The sequence below is a fragment of the Struthio camelus genome, chromosome 1 (genome assembly GCF_040807025.1).
Source record: "Struthio camelus isolate bStrCam1 chromosome 1, bStrCam1.hap1, whole genome shotgun sequence".
Classification (NCBI taxonomy): Eukaryota; Metazoa; Chordata; class Aves; order Struthioniformes; family Struthionidae; genus Struthio; species Struthio camelus.
The window spans coordinates 1,364,563-1,380,455 of record NC_090942.1 but is presented as its reverse complement, the minus strand read 5'-3'; the positions used below and the strand labels follow the sequence as shown (position 1 = coordinate 1,380,455).

Sequence of the window (15,893 nt, the reverse complement as noted above, 5' to 3'; positions counted from 1 at the left end):
GTCAGGGGGTGCAGGGGTACATCAGGGAGGTGCTGGGGGGTGTCGGGGCACTACTGGGGGTGTCAGGGCGGTGTGGGGAGTGTCGGGGCGGTGCTGGGGGGTCGTCGAGGGGTGCAGGGGGACGTCAGGGAGGTGCTGAGGGGCATCGAGGAGGTGCTGGTGGGGCGTCGGGGCGGTGCGGGGGGTGTCGGGGCTCTGTGTGCGCACAGGGGCACATGCATGTGTGCACACGTGTGGGGCATGCTCTGTGTGCGCACAGGGGCACATGCATGTGTGCACACATGTGGGGCGTGCTCTGTGTGCGCACAGGGGCACATGCATGTGCACACGTGTGGGGCGTGCTCTGTGTGCGCACAGGGGCACATGCATGTGTGCACACGTGTGGGGCGTGCTCTGTGTGCGCACAGGGGCACATGCATGTGTGCACACGTGTGGGGCGTGCTCTGTGTGCGCACGGGCACATGCATGTGTGCACACGTGTGGGGCGTGCTCTGTGTGCGCACAGGGGCACGTGCGTGTGCACACGTGTGGAGCGTGCTTTGTGTGTGCACAGGGGCACATGCATGTGTGCACACGTGTGGGGCGTGCTCTGTGTGTGCACAGGGGCACATGCATGTGTGCACACGTGTGGGGCGTGCTCTGTGTGTGCCCAGGGGCACATGCATGTGTGCACACGTGTGGGGCGTGCTCTGTGTGCGCACAGGGGCACATGCATGTGGGCACAGGTGTGGAGCGTGCTCTGTGTGTGCCCAGGGGTGTGTGCAAGCATGCACACGTGTGGGGCGTGCTCTGTGTTCACAGCTGACCTTGTGTGCCCAGTGTGGATGCTTTCTGTGCCCACGGGGCCGTGTCTGTGCACGCGCGTGTGCACATGAGCTGTGTGCAAAGGGCTGCGTGTGTGCACATGCACGTGTACACTCGGTGTGTGCACACACACACACATGCGTGCGTGTGATCCAGTGGTGAGCGCGCGCCCTGCTCACGCGTGCTCTCTCGCAGGCTCAGCGGTGCCCCGGCGCGGCCGCGTCGCCCCGCAGCTCCCCGGGACCCTCCGGCCCCCGGCGCTGCTGCGGTGAGAGCCCCCCACTGCTGTCGGGGATGGGCTCACGGACACGGGAGACCCAGGGGATGGGGACGTGGGGCTTGGGAGCATGGGGGACGTTGGGGACCCCAGGAGGACAGGACCCAGGGGATGGAGCCATGGGGGACATGGGGACTCTGGGGGAATGGCACCCGGGGAAGGGGATATGGGTGTGGGGACACGGGGCCTGAGGACATCAGGGACATTGGGGACCTCAGTGGGACAGGACACAGGAGACTTAGGGACACGTGAACCCCAGGGGGATGGCACCTAGAGGACGGGGACATGGGGATGGGAATGCGGTGGATGGACCCTGGGGGACAGGGCTGTGCAGCGTGGGTGGCGTGGTGCGGTGGCGTGGGTCGCATGGTGGCGGTAGTGTGGCCAGCCTGGGTGGTGGTGACGTGGGTTGCATGGGTTGCACAGCTGGCGTGGGTGGCGGTGGTGTGGGCAGCAGTGGCATGGGTTGCATGGCCAGCACGGGTGGTGGTGGCGTGGGTGGTAGTGGCATGGGTTGCATGGCCAGCATGGGTGGTGGTGGCATGGGTAGTGGTGGCATGGGTTGCCTGGGTTGCATGGCCAGCATGGGTGGCGGGGCATGGGTGGCGGTGGCATGGGTTGCATGGCCAGCATGGGTGGCGGTGGCATGGGTGGCGGTGGCATGGGTGGCGGTGGCGGCATGGACTGGATGGCCAACGTGGGTGGCAGTGGCATGGGTCGCATGGCCGGCGTGGGTGGGTGGTGGTATGGGTGGTGGTGGCATGGGTTGCATGGCCAGCATGGGTGGCGGTGGCATGGGTGGCGGTGGCATGGGTTGCATGGGTTGCGTGGCCAGCGTGGGTGGTGGTGGCACGGCAGTGGCGTGGCGTGGCGGTGGCACGGCATGGCGTGACGGCGGCGTGGTGCGGGCCGTGGCGCGGGGTCGCAGCCCGCTCCCGCAGGCGTGGCGCGGGCAGCAGCATGCGGGCGCCGCGCTGCCCGGCCCTCCTGGCCGCCTGCCTGGCAGCGCAGCTGGCCACGGGTGAGCACTGCGGGGACACGGGGGACGGCGGGAACCCGGTGGGGGGGACCAGGGCATGGGGACCGGGGGGGGATAGGGACCCTGGGGTGGGCTGCTGGGATTGGAGGCCCTGGAGATGGGACCTTGGGATGGGGACACAGGGGATGGGGACCCTGGGCAATGGGGAGCTTAGGACGTGGGACATGGGAGATGGGCCCTGGGGATGGGGACATAGGAGATGGGGGACCCTGGGCCACGGCGACCTTAGGACATGGGGACATGGGAGATGGAGACACTGGAGATGAGCCCTGGCAGTGAGGACATGGGGAATGGAGACATGAGGGATGGGGACACAGGGAATGGGGCCATGGGGACCTTAGGACATGGGCACCTTAGAACATGGGGACCTGGGGTTGGGGACCCTGGGAGATGAGGACCAAAGGGTTGGGGACCTGGGGATGCAGAGCTTGGGGATGAGACCCGGGCATGGGGACGCTGGGGATGGGACCTGGGGGTTGGGGACCAAGGGCATGGGGACCTGGGCATGGGGCCATGGGAGGCCAGGCCCCAGGGGACGGAGGAGTGAGGCCTGGGGTGGTGTCACGGGGCCGGGGGGGGTGCATCACGGGCCCCTCACCCGGGGTGCCGTGCCGGCAGCCTGGGGCGACCGGTGCAGCGGCTTCGGGAACGTCTTCACGGAGATCGCGGAGAACAGCGCCCACGGGAGCCTGGTGGCCCGGCTGCCCATGGCGGGTGACCCGGGCAGCGCCGGGCTGCAGCTCTGCCTGGAGGGCGCCGACGCCGCCTGGTTCTACCTCGACGGCCGGACCGTGCGGCTCAACGTGTCCGCGGACAGGGCCCTGGACCGCGAGGTGCGGCGGCGGGCACTGCATCCGCCCGTACCTGCCCGCACCCACCCATGTCTGCCTGCATCCACCTGCACCCATCTGCATCCTCCCACCTCCACCTGCACCCACCTGCACCCGCCTGTGTCCATGTGCATCCGACCACATCTGTCCACACCTGCCTGCAGCTGCCCTGGGGCCAGCTGTATCCGTCCGGCAGCCAGCCAGCCAGCCCCCGTCCGCCTGCGTCTGCAAGTTTGTGCCCTGCACCCGTCCTGCACCCGCCTGCACCCACCTGCACCTGCCCCCATCTGCCTGCACCCACCAGATCCGTCCTGCATCTGCCTGCATCTGCCTGCACCTGCCCACATCTGCCTGCACCCACCAGACCCATCCTGCACCCGCCCTGCACCCGTCTGCACCTGCCCCCATCTTCCTGCACCCAGCAGATCCATTCTGCACCCGTCCTGCATCCACCTGCACCTGCACCCATTCTGCACCCATCCTGCATCCGCCTGCACCTGCCCCCATCTGCCAGCACCCACCAGATCCATCCTGCACCCATCCTGCATCCACCTGCATCCGCCTGCACCTGCCCGCATCTGCCTGCACCCACCAGATCCATCTTGCACCCATCCTGCACCCACCTGCACCTGCACCCATCCTGCACCCATCCTGCATCCGCCTGCACCTGCCCCCATCTGCCAGCACCCACCAGATCCATCCTGCACCCATCCTGCATCCACCTGCATCCGCCTGCACCTGCCCGCATCTGCCTGCACCCACCAGATCCATCTTGCACCCATCCTGCACCTGTCCTGCATCTGCCTGCACCTGCCCCCATCTGCCAGCACCCACCAGATCCGTTCTGCACCCATCCTGCATCCGCCTGCATCCGCCTGCACCTGCCCGCATCTGCCAGCACCCACCAGATCCATCCTGCATCCATCCTGCACGCATCCTGCATCCACCTGCACTTGCCCGCATCTGCCTGCACCCACCAGATCCGTTCTGCACCCATCCTGCATCTGCCAGCACCCACCAGATCCATCCTGCATCCATCCTGCACCCATCCTGCATCCGCCTGCACCTGCCCGCATCTGCCTGCACCCACCAGATCCGTTCTGCACCCATCCTGCATCCGCCTGCACCTGCCTGCACCTACCAGACCCATCCTGCACCCATCCTGCATCTGCCTGCACCCACCAGATCCATCCTGCTCCCATCCTGCACCCGTCCTGCATCCATCCTGCACCTGCCCCCATCTGCCAGCACCCACCAGATCCGTCCTGCACCCATCCTGCATCTGCCTGATCCATCCTGCATCCACCTGCACCCACCATGCCCCGTTGCTGCACCCTCTTTGTGCCCCCTTGCACCCCCCCATGTCCCCCATGCATCCCCAGGCCCCCCGGAGGTTCCCGCTGCCCCGGCCCAGGGGGTGGCCGCGCCGGGAGGCCCCAGGGATGGGCGGACGGGTGGGCGCCTCCCGGCCCTGCCTGACGCCCGGCGCTTGCAGGAGCTGGAGTCGCCGGTGCTGGTGGTGGCCCTGACGTGCACCGAGGACGGCTTCTCCCCGGTACGGCGGGGGCTCTGAGCGGGACCCGGCGCCCCCCGGGAGGGCAGGCACCGGGGCTGCCTGGTGCACGCTCCCACGCTGCCCCCCGCGTCCCCGTGTCCCCGGCAGGTCGAGTACAGGATCATCGTCCAGGTCCTCAATGAGAACGACAACAGGCCCCGGTTCCTGGGGGCCTCGGTGCTGACCCACAACATCAGCGAGGTGCCAGGGCCTGGGGACGGGGATGTGGCAGGCCCAGGGGTCCTCGTGCAATGGGGGACCCTGTGCTGTGGGGACCCTGTGCAATGGGGAGGGGGATCCCTATGCCGATGTCCCTGTGCCCAGGGGGTCCCCAAGTCCTGGGATCCCCGTGCAATGAGGACCCTGTGCAATGGGGGACCCTGTGCTGTGTGTGTGGGGGGGTCCCTGTGCCGATGTCCCTGTGCCCAGGGGGCTCCCCATGCAATGGGGGGACCCTGTGCAATGGGGGGGGGGGTCCCTGTGCTGATGTCCCTGTGCCCAGGGGGGGTCCCCGTGCAATGGGGGGACCCTGTGCAATGGGGGGGGTCCCTGTGCCGATGTCCCTGTGCCCAGGGGGGACCCTGTGCAATGGGGGGACCCTGTGCAATGGGGGGGGGGGTCCCTGTGCCAATGTCCCTGTGCCCAGGGGGGTCCCCGTGCAATGGGGGGACCCTGTGCAATGGGGGGGGGCCCTGTTCTGATGTCCCTGTGCCCAGGGGGTCCCTGTGCAATGGGGGACCCTGTGCAATGGGGGGGGGTCCCTGTTCCGATGTCCCTGTGCCCAGGGGGTCCCCGTGCAATGGGGGACCCTGTGCTGTGGGGACCCTGTGCAATGGGGGGGGTCCCTGTGCCGATGTCCCTGTGCCCAGTGGGGACCCTGTGCAATGGGGGGACCCTGTGCAATGGGGGGGGGTCCCTGTGCCGATGTCCCTGTGCCCAGGGGGTCCCTGTGCCCAGGGGGGACCCTGTGCAATGGGGGGGGGTCCCTGTGCCGATGTCCCTGTGCCCAGGGGGTCCCTGTGCTGTGGGGACCCTGTGCAATGGGGGGGGGGGTCCCTGTTCCGATGTCCCTGTGCCCAGGGGGGACCCTGTGCAATGGGGGGACCCTGTGCAATGGGGGGGGGGGTCCCTGTGCCGATGTCCCTGTGCCCAGGGGGTCCCTGTGCAATGGGGGTCCCTGTTCCAGGGGACAAGGATGTGTGTGGGGACAAGGCTGGACGTGGCCACTGGGCTGGGGCAGGACGGGGACGGGCAGGGGACCGGGGATGGGAATAGGGCCGGTGGGGACAGGGACGGGGCAGACTGGTGCTAGGAGAGAACGGGGTATCCCGGGGGGAGCGGGGGCGCCCAGGTGGGGTGAGGGGGGGGGCCCACGAAGACTTGGGGTGCAGGATCGGGACGGGGGGTGCGCGGGAGGATTCGGGAGGTGGGGGCGGGATGAGGGTGCCGGGTGACGCGGGCTGCCCCCCGTCCCGGCAGCTGGCGGCCGTGCACTCGGTGGCGTTCAGCACGCAGGCGGAAGACGCCGACGGCGACATGCTCATGTACGTCCTGGACACGGCTTCGGTGAGTCCCGCCGCCGCAGGGGCCCAGGCGTCCGGGGGCGGCGATCAGCGGGGAGCGCGCCAGGCCGCGCTGCGGGGGCGGCCGGGAGCCGGCCATCTGCCGGCGCTGAGCCCCGCTGCCCCCGCCGCCCCAGGCCGACGCCAGGTACTTCCGCATCGACCTGCCCAACAGCGGGAAGGTCGTGCTGGCCAGAGCCCTCGACTTCGAGACCAAGCAGCAGCTGGAGGTGGTGGTGCACGCGGTGGTAAGGACCCCCGCAGCGCAGCAGGGGCGGGCGCCCGTTTGCCTGTGCGCCACTAACGCAGCCGGGCAGGGGGGCGTGCACACGTATGCATGTAGCAGCGGGCGCACACATGTGCACGGGAGGTGTGTGTGCAACGCAGGAGCGGTTGTGCACGTGCAAGTGCGCGCGCACGTATAACCGTGTGGCTGTGCACGCGTGGGCAGCACGGGGGGTGAAACAGCCCTGCGCGTGTGCGCGTGATAGATGTGTAGCAGTGCAGCTGTGCGTTGGAGGAAGGCGTGCGCACGTGTGTCTGCGTGCGGAGCAGAGAGGCCCGGGAGCGGGTGCGCGTGCGGGTGGCTGTGCTTGCACACGTAGGTGTGCGCACGTGTGTGCGTGTGCTTGCAAGCATGCACGTGTGTGCGTGTCTGTGCTTGCAAACATGCACGTGTGTGCATGTGTGTGCATCTGCTTGCAAGCATACACGTGTGTGCGTGCCTGCCTGTGCTTGCAAGCATGCACGTGCATGTGCATACCTGTGCTTGCAAACATGTATGTGTGTGCGTGTGCTTGCAAGCATGCACATGTGTGCCTGTGCTTGCAAACATGAACGTGTGTGCGTGTGTGCGCGTGTGCTTGCAAACACGCATGCGTGCGTGTGTTTGCAAGCAAACACATGTGCGCGTGTATGCGTGTGCTTGCAAACATGCACGTGTGTGTGCATACCTGTGCTTGCAAGTATGCACGTGTGTGCGTGTGCTTGCAAGTATGCATGTGTGTCTGGGTGTGCTTGCAAACATGCATGTGTGTGCGTGTGCACATCCGTGCACACGTGTGCGTGGGCACCCGGGGGGGGAGCGTGGCGGGGTGCGCGTGCAGCCTGTGCCCCCTCCCCCGCTAGCGGTGCTCGTCAGCCAGCCCCGGTGCCTCCCTCGCTAATTGGGGGTGACGTGATCTCGTCAGCTCCCCGCCACCTGCCCTCAATCCCCCTTTTTAATTTCCCTAATGGGTCTAAGGCCTGATGACACATCCGGCAGCCAGCCCTACCCCCGCTGTGGGCACCGGCCTGGCCACGGGTGTCACCGGCCCCGTGTCCCCAACCCTGTCCTGGGTCCCCATGCGATTGGGTCCCCGTGCAATGGGGGTCCCCATGCCCTGGGGTCCCCGTGCAATGGGAGACCCCGTGCAATGGGAGACTCTGTGCAATGGGGGTCCCTGTGCAATGGGGGTCCCTGTGCAATGGGGTCCCCGTGCAATGGGGGACCATGTGCAATGGGGTCCCTGTGCCGGCATCCTTGTGCCCTGGGGTCGCCGTGCAATGGGAGACCCTGTGCAATGGGGTCCTTGTGCCCAGGGGGTCCCCGTGCCCGGGGGCGCCAGGCTGGGCAGCAAGGCTGGCGCCTGCCCTGCTGGCCGGAGCAGCGGGCTCAGGGCTGGCCCTGGGCCGCAGGACTGGGCTCTCCCCAGCTCCCGGGTGGGGAAAGGCCGGCAGAGCCGGAGCCGGGGCGGCGGGCGAGCGCGGGGCGGCAGCGGCGGTGGGGGGACGGCAGGTGGCCAGCACGGGGTGCCGGCACAGCATGGGCCACGGGGTGCCTCGTGTCACCTCCAGGGGCCACACGGTGCCCTGGGCCACACAGTGCCCCGTGTCACACGTGCATGGGCCGCAGGGTGCCCAGTGCCATACGGTGCCCCGTGTCACACGTGCATGGGTGGCATGGTGCCCAGTGTCACATGTGCATGGGCCGCACGGTGCCTGGTGTCACACAGTGCCCCGTGTCACACATGCATGGGTCGCACGGTGCCCAGGGCCGCGCAGTGCCCCGTGTCACACGTGCATGGGCTGCAGGGTGCCCAGTGCCATACGGTGCCCCGTGTTACACGTGCATGGGTGGCATGGTGCCCAGTGTCACATGTGCATGGGCCGCACGGTGCCCAGTGTCACACGGTGCCCCGTGTCACACGTGCATGGGCTGCATGGTGCCCAGTGCCATACGGTGCCCTGTGTCACACATGCATGGGCTGCATGGTGCCCCGTGTCACATGTGCATGGGCGGCATGGTGCCCAGTGCCATATGGTGCCCCATGTCACACGTGCATGGGCCGCACGGTGCCCCGTGTCACACGTGCATGGGTGGCATGGTGCCCAGTGCCATATGGTGCCCCATGTCACACGTGCATGGGCCGCACGGTGTCCCGTGTCACCTGTGCATGGGCGGCATGGTGCCCAGTGCCATACGGTGCCCCGTGTCACCCGTGCATGGGCCGCACGGTGCCCAGTGTCACACGTGCATGGGCTGCACGGTGCCTGGTGCGACCCAGAGCCCCGTGCCAGGTGCTGCGTAGCCCGCGAGGTTCCCAGGGCGGCCCGGTGCCCAGTCGGTGCAGCCCCTGCGCCGGGGGGTGCCCGGCCCCCGGGGCACCGTCCCCACGGCGCCGCGCCGTCCCGCAGGAGATGAACACCAAGGAGCGGTTCAACTCCTCCACCCGCGTCCGGGTGAACGTGCTGGACGGGGACGACCAGTACCCCCAGTTCCTGCCCTGCACCCGCCGCACCCACGGCGGCACCAGCGTCTGTGTCAGCCCCGTCTACCGGGCCAACGTCACCGAGGGCGAGCTGCAGGTGAGGGGGGGGCTCGCGGCGGCCCACGCCGCCCGGCCGGCCCCCCGCGCTCAGCCGCCCGCTGCTCCGCAGGCCGGCCCGCTGCGCTTCGCCCCCGGCTCCGTGCACGCCGAGGACGGGGACAGGGGCCTGCGGGCGCCCATCACCTACTCCCTGCTCGCAGGTACGGCCGCCCCGCGGGAGCACGCGCGTGCAAGGGTGTTAACGTGTGAGCGCGGGTGTGCACAAGCGTTAGCCGGCATGAGTGTGGGCGCACGTGCAGAAGGGCGTGTGAGCGGTGGCACGTGTGAGCGCGGTTGTGCAGGAGTGTTAGCTGGCGTGAGTGTGGACACGCGTGCAGAAGGGCGTGTGAGCGGTGGCACGTGTGAGCGCGGTTGTGCACAAGCGTTAGCCGGTGTGAGCATGGACACGCGTGCAGAAGGGCGTGTGAGCGGTGGCACGTGTGAGCGCTGTTGTGCAGGAGTGTTAGCTGGCGTGAGCGTGGACACGCGTGCAGAAGGGCGTGTGAGCGGTGGCACGTGTGAGCGCGGTTGTGCACAAGCATTAGCCGGTGTGAGCATGGACACGCGTGCAGAAGGGCGTGTGAGCGGTGGCACGCATGAGCGCGGTTGTGCACAAGCGTTAGCTGGCACAAGCGTGGAGGTGCATGCAGAAGGGCGCGTGAGCAGTGGCACGCGTGAGCGCGGTTGTGCGTGAGCGTGCACGCGCTGGAGCGCGGTCACACGAGCGCAGACACGCGGGAGCCCTGCAGGCACGGTGCGAGCGTGCACGCACGCAGATGGGTGCGCGGCGCGGGGAGCGGGGCTGTTGGCACAGCCGTGCATGCGGGAGCACCGGGCCGCGCGACCGTGCAGCTCGCTGCACGGCAGCGCTCGTGCGCTGCGTGGGGCCCCAGCGCCGAAAGCAGCCGCGGCGCATGCCGGGGAGCTGCGCCGGGGGCGGCTGCGCCGGTGCAATCCAATTGCCGGGATCTAACGGGCGCCACAGGTGCAAATTGCATAAAGGGATAGAGCAGGAGCCCTAATCCTTCCGGATTCGGGGCGGCTGCAGGGTGACCAAGGGGTCAGGCCAGGCCCTGCTGCACCCAGGGGTGCTCAGCCCCAGGGGTTCGCTCCCCCCCCCATCTCCCCCCTATTGCACCATGCATCCCCCAAAATGGGGCAGGGGCATTTCCCAGGGCCGGGGGGCCGGGTCGGGCTCCTGGGCGCCGCGCTGACGCGGGGGTGCTCGGGGGGGGGGTCCAGCGGAGGGGCCGGGCGGCGGGTGCCCCCGCTCACCGGGGGGCCGCGCAGGCCAGGAGAGCGGCCGCTTCCACATCGACAACGCGACGGGCGCCATCACACTGCTGCGGGCTGTGGAGAGCAGCCGGCAGACCCCCGCCATCAGCCTCAGCGTCATGGTGAGGGGGACGCCCCGCGCCCCCAACCCCCCGGCACCGGGGACCGGCTGGGGGGGCGAGACGGGCGAGGAGGGGAACTCGGGCGGGGGACGCTCGGGCGAGGGATGTTCAGGGTGAGGACTAGTTGGGGTGAGGGGGGCTGGGGTGAGGGGTATTTGGGGTGAGGGGTATTTGGGGTGAGGGGTGCTGGGGTGAGGGGTGCTGGGGCTGAGGGGTATTTGGGGTGAGGGGTATTTGGGGTGAGGGATGCTGGGGTGAGGGATATTTGGGGAGAGGGGTGCTGGGGTGAGGGATGCTGGGGTGAGGGGTATTTGGGGTGAGGGGTGCTGGGGTGAGGGGTGCTGGGGTGAGGGGTATTTGGGGTGAAGGGTGCTGGGGCTGAGGGGTATTTGGGGGTGAGGGGTATTTGGGGTGAGGGGTGCTGGGGTGAGGGGTGCTGGGGTGAGGGGTATTTGGGGTGAAGGGTGCTGGGGCTGAGGGGTATTTGGGGGTGAGGGGTATTTGGGGTGAGGGGTATTTGGGGTGAGGGATATTTGGGGCGAGGGGTGCTGGGGCTGAGGGGTATTTGGGGTGAGGGATGCTGGGGTGAGGGGTACTTGGGGTGAGGGGTATTTGGGGTGAGGGATGCTGGGGCTGAGGGGTATTTGGGGCGAGGGGTATTTGGGGTGAGGGATGCTGGGGCTGAGGGGTATTTGGGGAGAGGGGTATTTGGGGTGAGGGATGCTGGGGCTGAGGGGTATTTGGGGAGAGGGGTATTTGGGGAGAGGGGTTTTTGGGGAGAGGGGTATTTGGGGTGAGGGGTATTTGGGCTGAGGGGTATTTGGGGTGAGGGGTGTTTGGGGTGAGGGATGCCGGGGTGTGGGGACAGCGGGGGCGGCGTGGCAGCCGGCGGCAGCGTGGCTGGTGGCCCGCGGCCCGTCCGCGGCGCCATGCCCCCCCGCCCCCCCCCAGGCCTCGCAGGTGAACGACGCCAACAAGTACGCGGTGACGGAGGCGGTGGTGCGGGTGCTGGCCGCCAACCGCCACCCGCCCCGCTTCGCCCGCCCCGCGTACCGGGCCTTCGTCCCCGCGGCGCCCCGCGAGGCCGTGCTCCTCACCACCTACGGCGGCCGCGTCCTGGCCCTGCGCGTCCACGACCCCGACTTCGAGGACGTGAGTGTCTGTCCCCCACGTGCGCCGGGGATGATGCCGCGGGAGTTTCCCATGATGCATTGCAGCGTGGGGTTGGGGGATGCCCGGGGGGTAGCTGGGGGGGGATGCTTGGAGGATACCCAGGGGGACGCTCAGGAATGCTTGGTGGATGCATAGGGGGATGCTCAGGGGGACACACCCGAGGGGTGTTTGGGGGACACCCAGGGGGACCTGAGAGGGATGTTTGGGGGATACCCAGGGGGATGTTTGGGGGACATCCAGGGAGATGCTCAGGGACATTCGGGGGATGCTCAGAGGACACCTGGGGGGATGTTCGGGGGACACCTGGGGGGTGCTCAGGGGACATTCAGGAGGATGCTTGGGGGACACCTGGGGGGATGTTTGGGGGACACCCGGGGCATGCTTCGGGGGACATCCGGGGGTTGGATGCTGGGGGGATACCCAGGGGGATGTTTGGGGGACACCTGGGGGATGCTCAGGGGACATTCAGGGGGATGCTGGGGGGACACCTGGGGGGATGTTTGGGGGACACCTGGGGGGATGTTCGGGGGACACCTGGGGGATGCTCAGGGGACATTCGGGGGATGCTTGGGGGACACCTGGGGGGATGTTTGGGGGACACCTGGGAGATGCTTGGGGAACATCTGGGGGATGCTGGGGGGATACCCGGGGGGATGTTTGGGGGACACCCGGGGCATGCTTCGGGGGACATCCGGGGGTTGGATGCTGGGGGGATACCCAGGGGGATGTTTGGGGGACACCCTGGGGGATGCTCAGGGGACACCTGGGGGAATGAATGCTCAGGGGACACCCAGGGGTGCCAGGGGATGCACTGGGCACCCCGGGCCAGCGCCCGACGGGACGCGGGGGGCTCAGCCGGGCTCCCTGTCCCCGCAGGGTCTCAACCCCCAGGTGCGGTACAGCCTGCGGCCCCGCGCCAACCACAGCCAGCTCTTCCAGATCATGCCCAACGGGCTGCTGGTGGCCCGCGCCGACCGCCTCCGCGCCACGCAGACCTACAGCCTGCAGGTCTGGGACCCCGGCACGGGGCGCGGGGGGATGCACTGGGACAGAGCCAGGAGCCACCCAGGGGGGCGGGGACCCCAGCCCCAGCGTTAGCACCCGGTGGGGCAGGGACCCCCCCCCCCCAATCCCAGTTCTTGCAGGGGTCTCCTGGGAGCGGCCCCCATCCTTGGGGGCAGCCGGGACCCCCAGGTGGGGCTCGGGGCTGGGCCACTGCCTCGTGCAGAGCTGGGGAGGGAGCCAGGCGTCCAGGCGGCCCCCAGGGGACCGGCGGGGTCTGGGCTGGGGCTGGGGGTCCTGCGCCCCCCTGGCAGCGCGTGTCCCCCAGGTGCTGGCGCGGGACGAGGAGTCGGGGGAGACGGCGAACGCCACGGTGGAGCTGGAGGTGCTGTGGCCGGGGCAGGCGGGTACGGACGGGTTGGGGGGCTGCGGCCTCCGGGAGCTGCCCCACGGCACCGCATCGCCCAGGGAGCTGCCCCACGGCACCGCGTCCCCCAGGAGCTGCCCCATAGCCGCACGTCCCCAGGGAGCTGCCCCACGGCACTGCGTCCACCAGGAGCTGCCCCATAGCCGCAAGTCCCCAGGGAGCTGCCCCACGGCACTGCGTCCCCAGGGAGCTGCCCCATAGCCGCACGTCCCCCGGAAGCTGCCCCATGGCACTGCATCCCCAGGGAGCTGCCCCATAGCCCCACGTCCCCCAGGAGCTGCCCCATGGCACTGTATCTGCAGGGAGCTGCCCCACAGCACCATGTCCCCAGGGAGCTGCCCCATGGCACTGCATCCCCAGGGAGCTGCCCCATAGCACCCCGTCCCCCCTAACCACACTCTCCCTGCCCCATAGCACCCCATCCCCCCTAACCATGCTCTCCCTGCCCCATAGCACCCCGTCCCCCTAACCACACTCTCCCTGCCCCATAGCACCCCATCCCCCCTAACCATGCTCTCCCTGCCCCATAGCACCCCGTCCCCCCTAACCACACTCTCCCTGCCCCATAGCACCCCATCCCCCCTAACCACACTCTCCCTGCCCCATAGCACCCCATCCCCCCTAACCATGCTCTCCCTGCCCCATAGCACCCCGTCCCCCCTAACCACACTCTCCCTGCCCCATAGCACCCCATCCCCCCTAACCACACTCTCCCTGCCCCATAGCACCCCATCCCCCCTAACCATGCTCTCCCTGCCCCATAGCACCCCGTCCCCCTAACCACACTCTCCCTGCCCCATAGCACCCCATCCCCCCTAACCATGCTCTCCCTGCCCCATAGCACCCCATCCCCCCTAACCATGCTCTCCCTGCCCCATAGCACCCCGTCCCCCCTAACCATGCTCTCCCTGCCCCATAGCACCCCATCCCCCCTAACCATGCTCTCCCTGCCCCATAGCACCCCGTCCCCCCTAACCAGGCTCTCCCTGCCCCATAGCACCCTGTCCCCCCTAACCAGGCTCTCCCACATCCCACAGCCCCCCGGGACCCCTTGGAAGCGGCGCCTGGCCAGAGCTCCCTGAACCAGGGGGTGCTGGCTGGGGGCCTGGCGGCCCTGGTGCTCCTCACCGCCGCCGTCCTCTTCCTCATCATGAGGGCGATGAAGAAGCGGCAGCAGCACCAGGAGACCATGGACCGGGCGGCGCTGGCCATCGAGAAGCACCCCAACGTGGTAGGGTCCCCCCCATCCCTCGCCCCGCTTCAGTTTCGCCGCCGTGCCTCGGTTTCCCCGTGCGGGCCCCTCTCACGCCTCTCTCGCTCTCTCCGTCTCCATCTCCATCTCCGCTCCGGCGGCCGCAGAGCCTCAGGTGGTTCCAGCCGGTGAGTGCGGGCGCCGGGGCGCCCCGTGGGGCCCCCACCCCGGGGTGCACGGGGACACGGCACGGCCAGGTCGCGAGCCACCCACCCCCGCCTGCATGGGGACACGGCACGGCCGTGAGCCCCCACCCCGACGTGCACGGGGACACGGCACGGCCAGGTCACGAGACTCCTGCCCCAGCGTGCACGGGGACACGGCACGGCCACGAGCCCCCACCCCGGGGTGCCACGGGGACACGGCACAGCCATGCGGTGCCCGGCGCAGTGCGGGGGACGTCGGGGTGTCCCCGCCGCTGAGCCTCGCCGTCCCTCCGGCAGGTCAACGCCAGCAAGGCCTCACCGGGCGCCGGCAGCCTTTGCTTCCCCAACGAGGGCTACAGCGAGCTGGGCGACGGGCACCCCGAGGGGCACCCCGAGGCGGCCGCGCCGGCTCCGGCCCCCGGGCCCCCGGCGAGCAGCGGCAAGCCGGTGGCCAACTCGGTGTGCCAGGCGGACGGCAGCACGAAGGGCACCGCGGCGGGCACGGTGCACGGCACGGTGCACAGCGCAGCAGAGGGCATGGTGCACGGCACGGTGCACGGCGTGGTGCACGGCGCAGCAGAGGGCACGGTGCACGGCACGGTGCACAGCCTGGTGCACGGCGCAGCAGAGGGCACGGTGCACAGCCTGGTGCACGGCGCAGCAGAGGGCATGGTGCACGGCACGGTGCACGGCACAGCAGAGGGCACGGTGCACGGCACGGTGCACAGCGCAGCAGAGGGCACGGTGCACGGCACAGTGCACGGCGTGGCAGAGGGCACGGTGCATGGCACAGTGCACGGCACGGCAGAGGGCACGGTGCGCGGCACGGTGCACGGCGCGGCAGAGGGCACAGTGCATGGCACGGTGCACGGCCTGGTGCACAGCACGGTGCATGGCACGGTGCACGGCGCAGCAGACGGCACAGCACACAGCATGGTGCATGGCCCGGCAGCAGGCGCAGTGCACGGCGGTGCGGCAGACGGCATGGTGCACGGCACGGCGGAGGACATGTTGCACGGCACGGTGGAGGGCACGGTGCTCGGCCCAGCAGCGAGCACGGTGCGCGGCGCAGCGGCGCGCGAGGCCGAGCTGCCCGACGGGGCTGCGCCGGAGCCGCCGGGCAGCCCGGCCAGCCCTGCGCCCCCCGTGCCGGCGGCGGCGGGGGCGGTCGATGCCGGCGTGCTGAGCGGCCCGGCCCCGGCCTCGCCGCGGGGCCGGCGGATGTCGGAGCCGCTGCCGGCGCTGCAGGAGGAGAGCGAGGACAGCCTGGAGGAAGGGGCGGCCGCCGGCGAGCCCCGGGTGCCGGCCGCGCTGCTGCTGCTGCTGGAGGACTCCATCGAGTGCTGAGCCCGGCCGCGTCGCCCGCCGCGGCGCTTGGGGACGCCGGCGCCCGGGGGGCACGCGGCGGGGGGGGGCCAGGGGCCGGCGGCCGGCTCCGGCCTCGCTGCGGGCTGGAAGCGCTGTTGGAAGAGGCCTGGACGAGAGCAGCAATAAACCGCCGCAGGGACCGACCGTCCGCCGGCGCGGAGCCGTCCGTGGGGGCGACCTGGTGGCGGGTGGGCACTGGGATGCACTGGGAC

The 15,893-nt window shown here is 69.6% G+C and overlaps 1 protein-coding gene across 1 annotated transcript; it reads left to right on the top strand.

Annotated features, from left to right (window-relative positions):
- The first annotated feature begins 1,694 nt into the window (after positions 1-1,694).
- LOC138065715 (cadherin-related family member 5-like) lies at positions 1,695-15,660 on the top strand. Its single transcript, XM_068931120.1, has 15 exons — positions 1,695-1,815; positions 2,739-2,953; positions 4,446-4,505; positions 4,614-4,706; positions 5,985-6,071; positions 6,205-6,315; positions 8,744-8,914; positions 8,987-9,077; positions 10,207-10,313; positions 11,265-11,465; positions 12,363-12,494; positions 12,817-12,895; positions 13,953-14,146; positions 14,275-14,295; positions 14,611-15,660. Exons 1-15 carry the CDS (start codon positions 1,695-1,697, stop codon positions 15,658-15,660), a joined length of 2,733 nt encoding a protein of 910 aa, XP_068787221.1.
- Positions 15,661-15,893: the final 233 nt, after the last annotated feature.

Coding starts and splice junctions, on each gene's coding strand:
- LOC138065715 (XM_068931120.1), top strand. CDS start 1,695: ATGGGTTGCATGGCCAGCATGGGTGGCGGTGGCATGGGTGGCGGTGGC. Junction 1,816..2,738: donor GGGTCGCATGGCCGGCGTGG/GTGGGTGGTGGT, acceptor CCGTGCCGGCAG/CCTGGGGCGACCGGTGCAGC. Junction 12,495..12,816: donor CGCAGACCTACAGCCTGCAG/GTCTGGGACCCC, acceptor CGTGTCCCCCAG/GTGCTGGCGCGGGACGAGGA.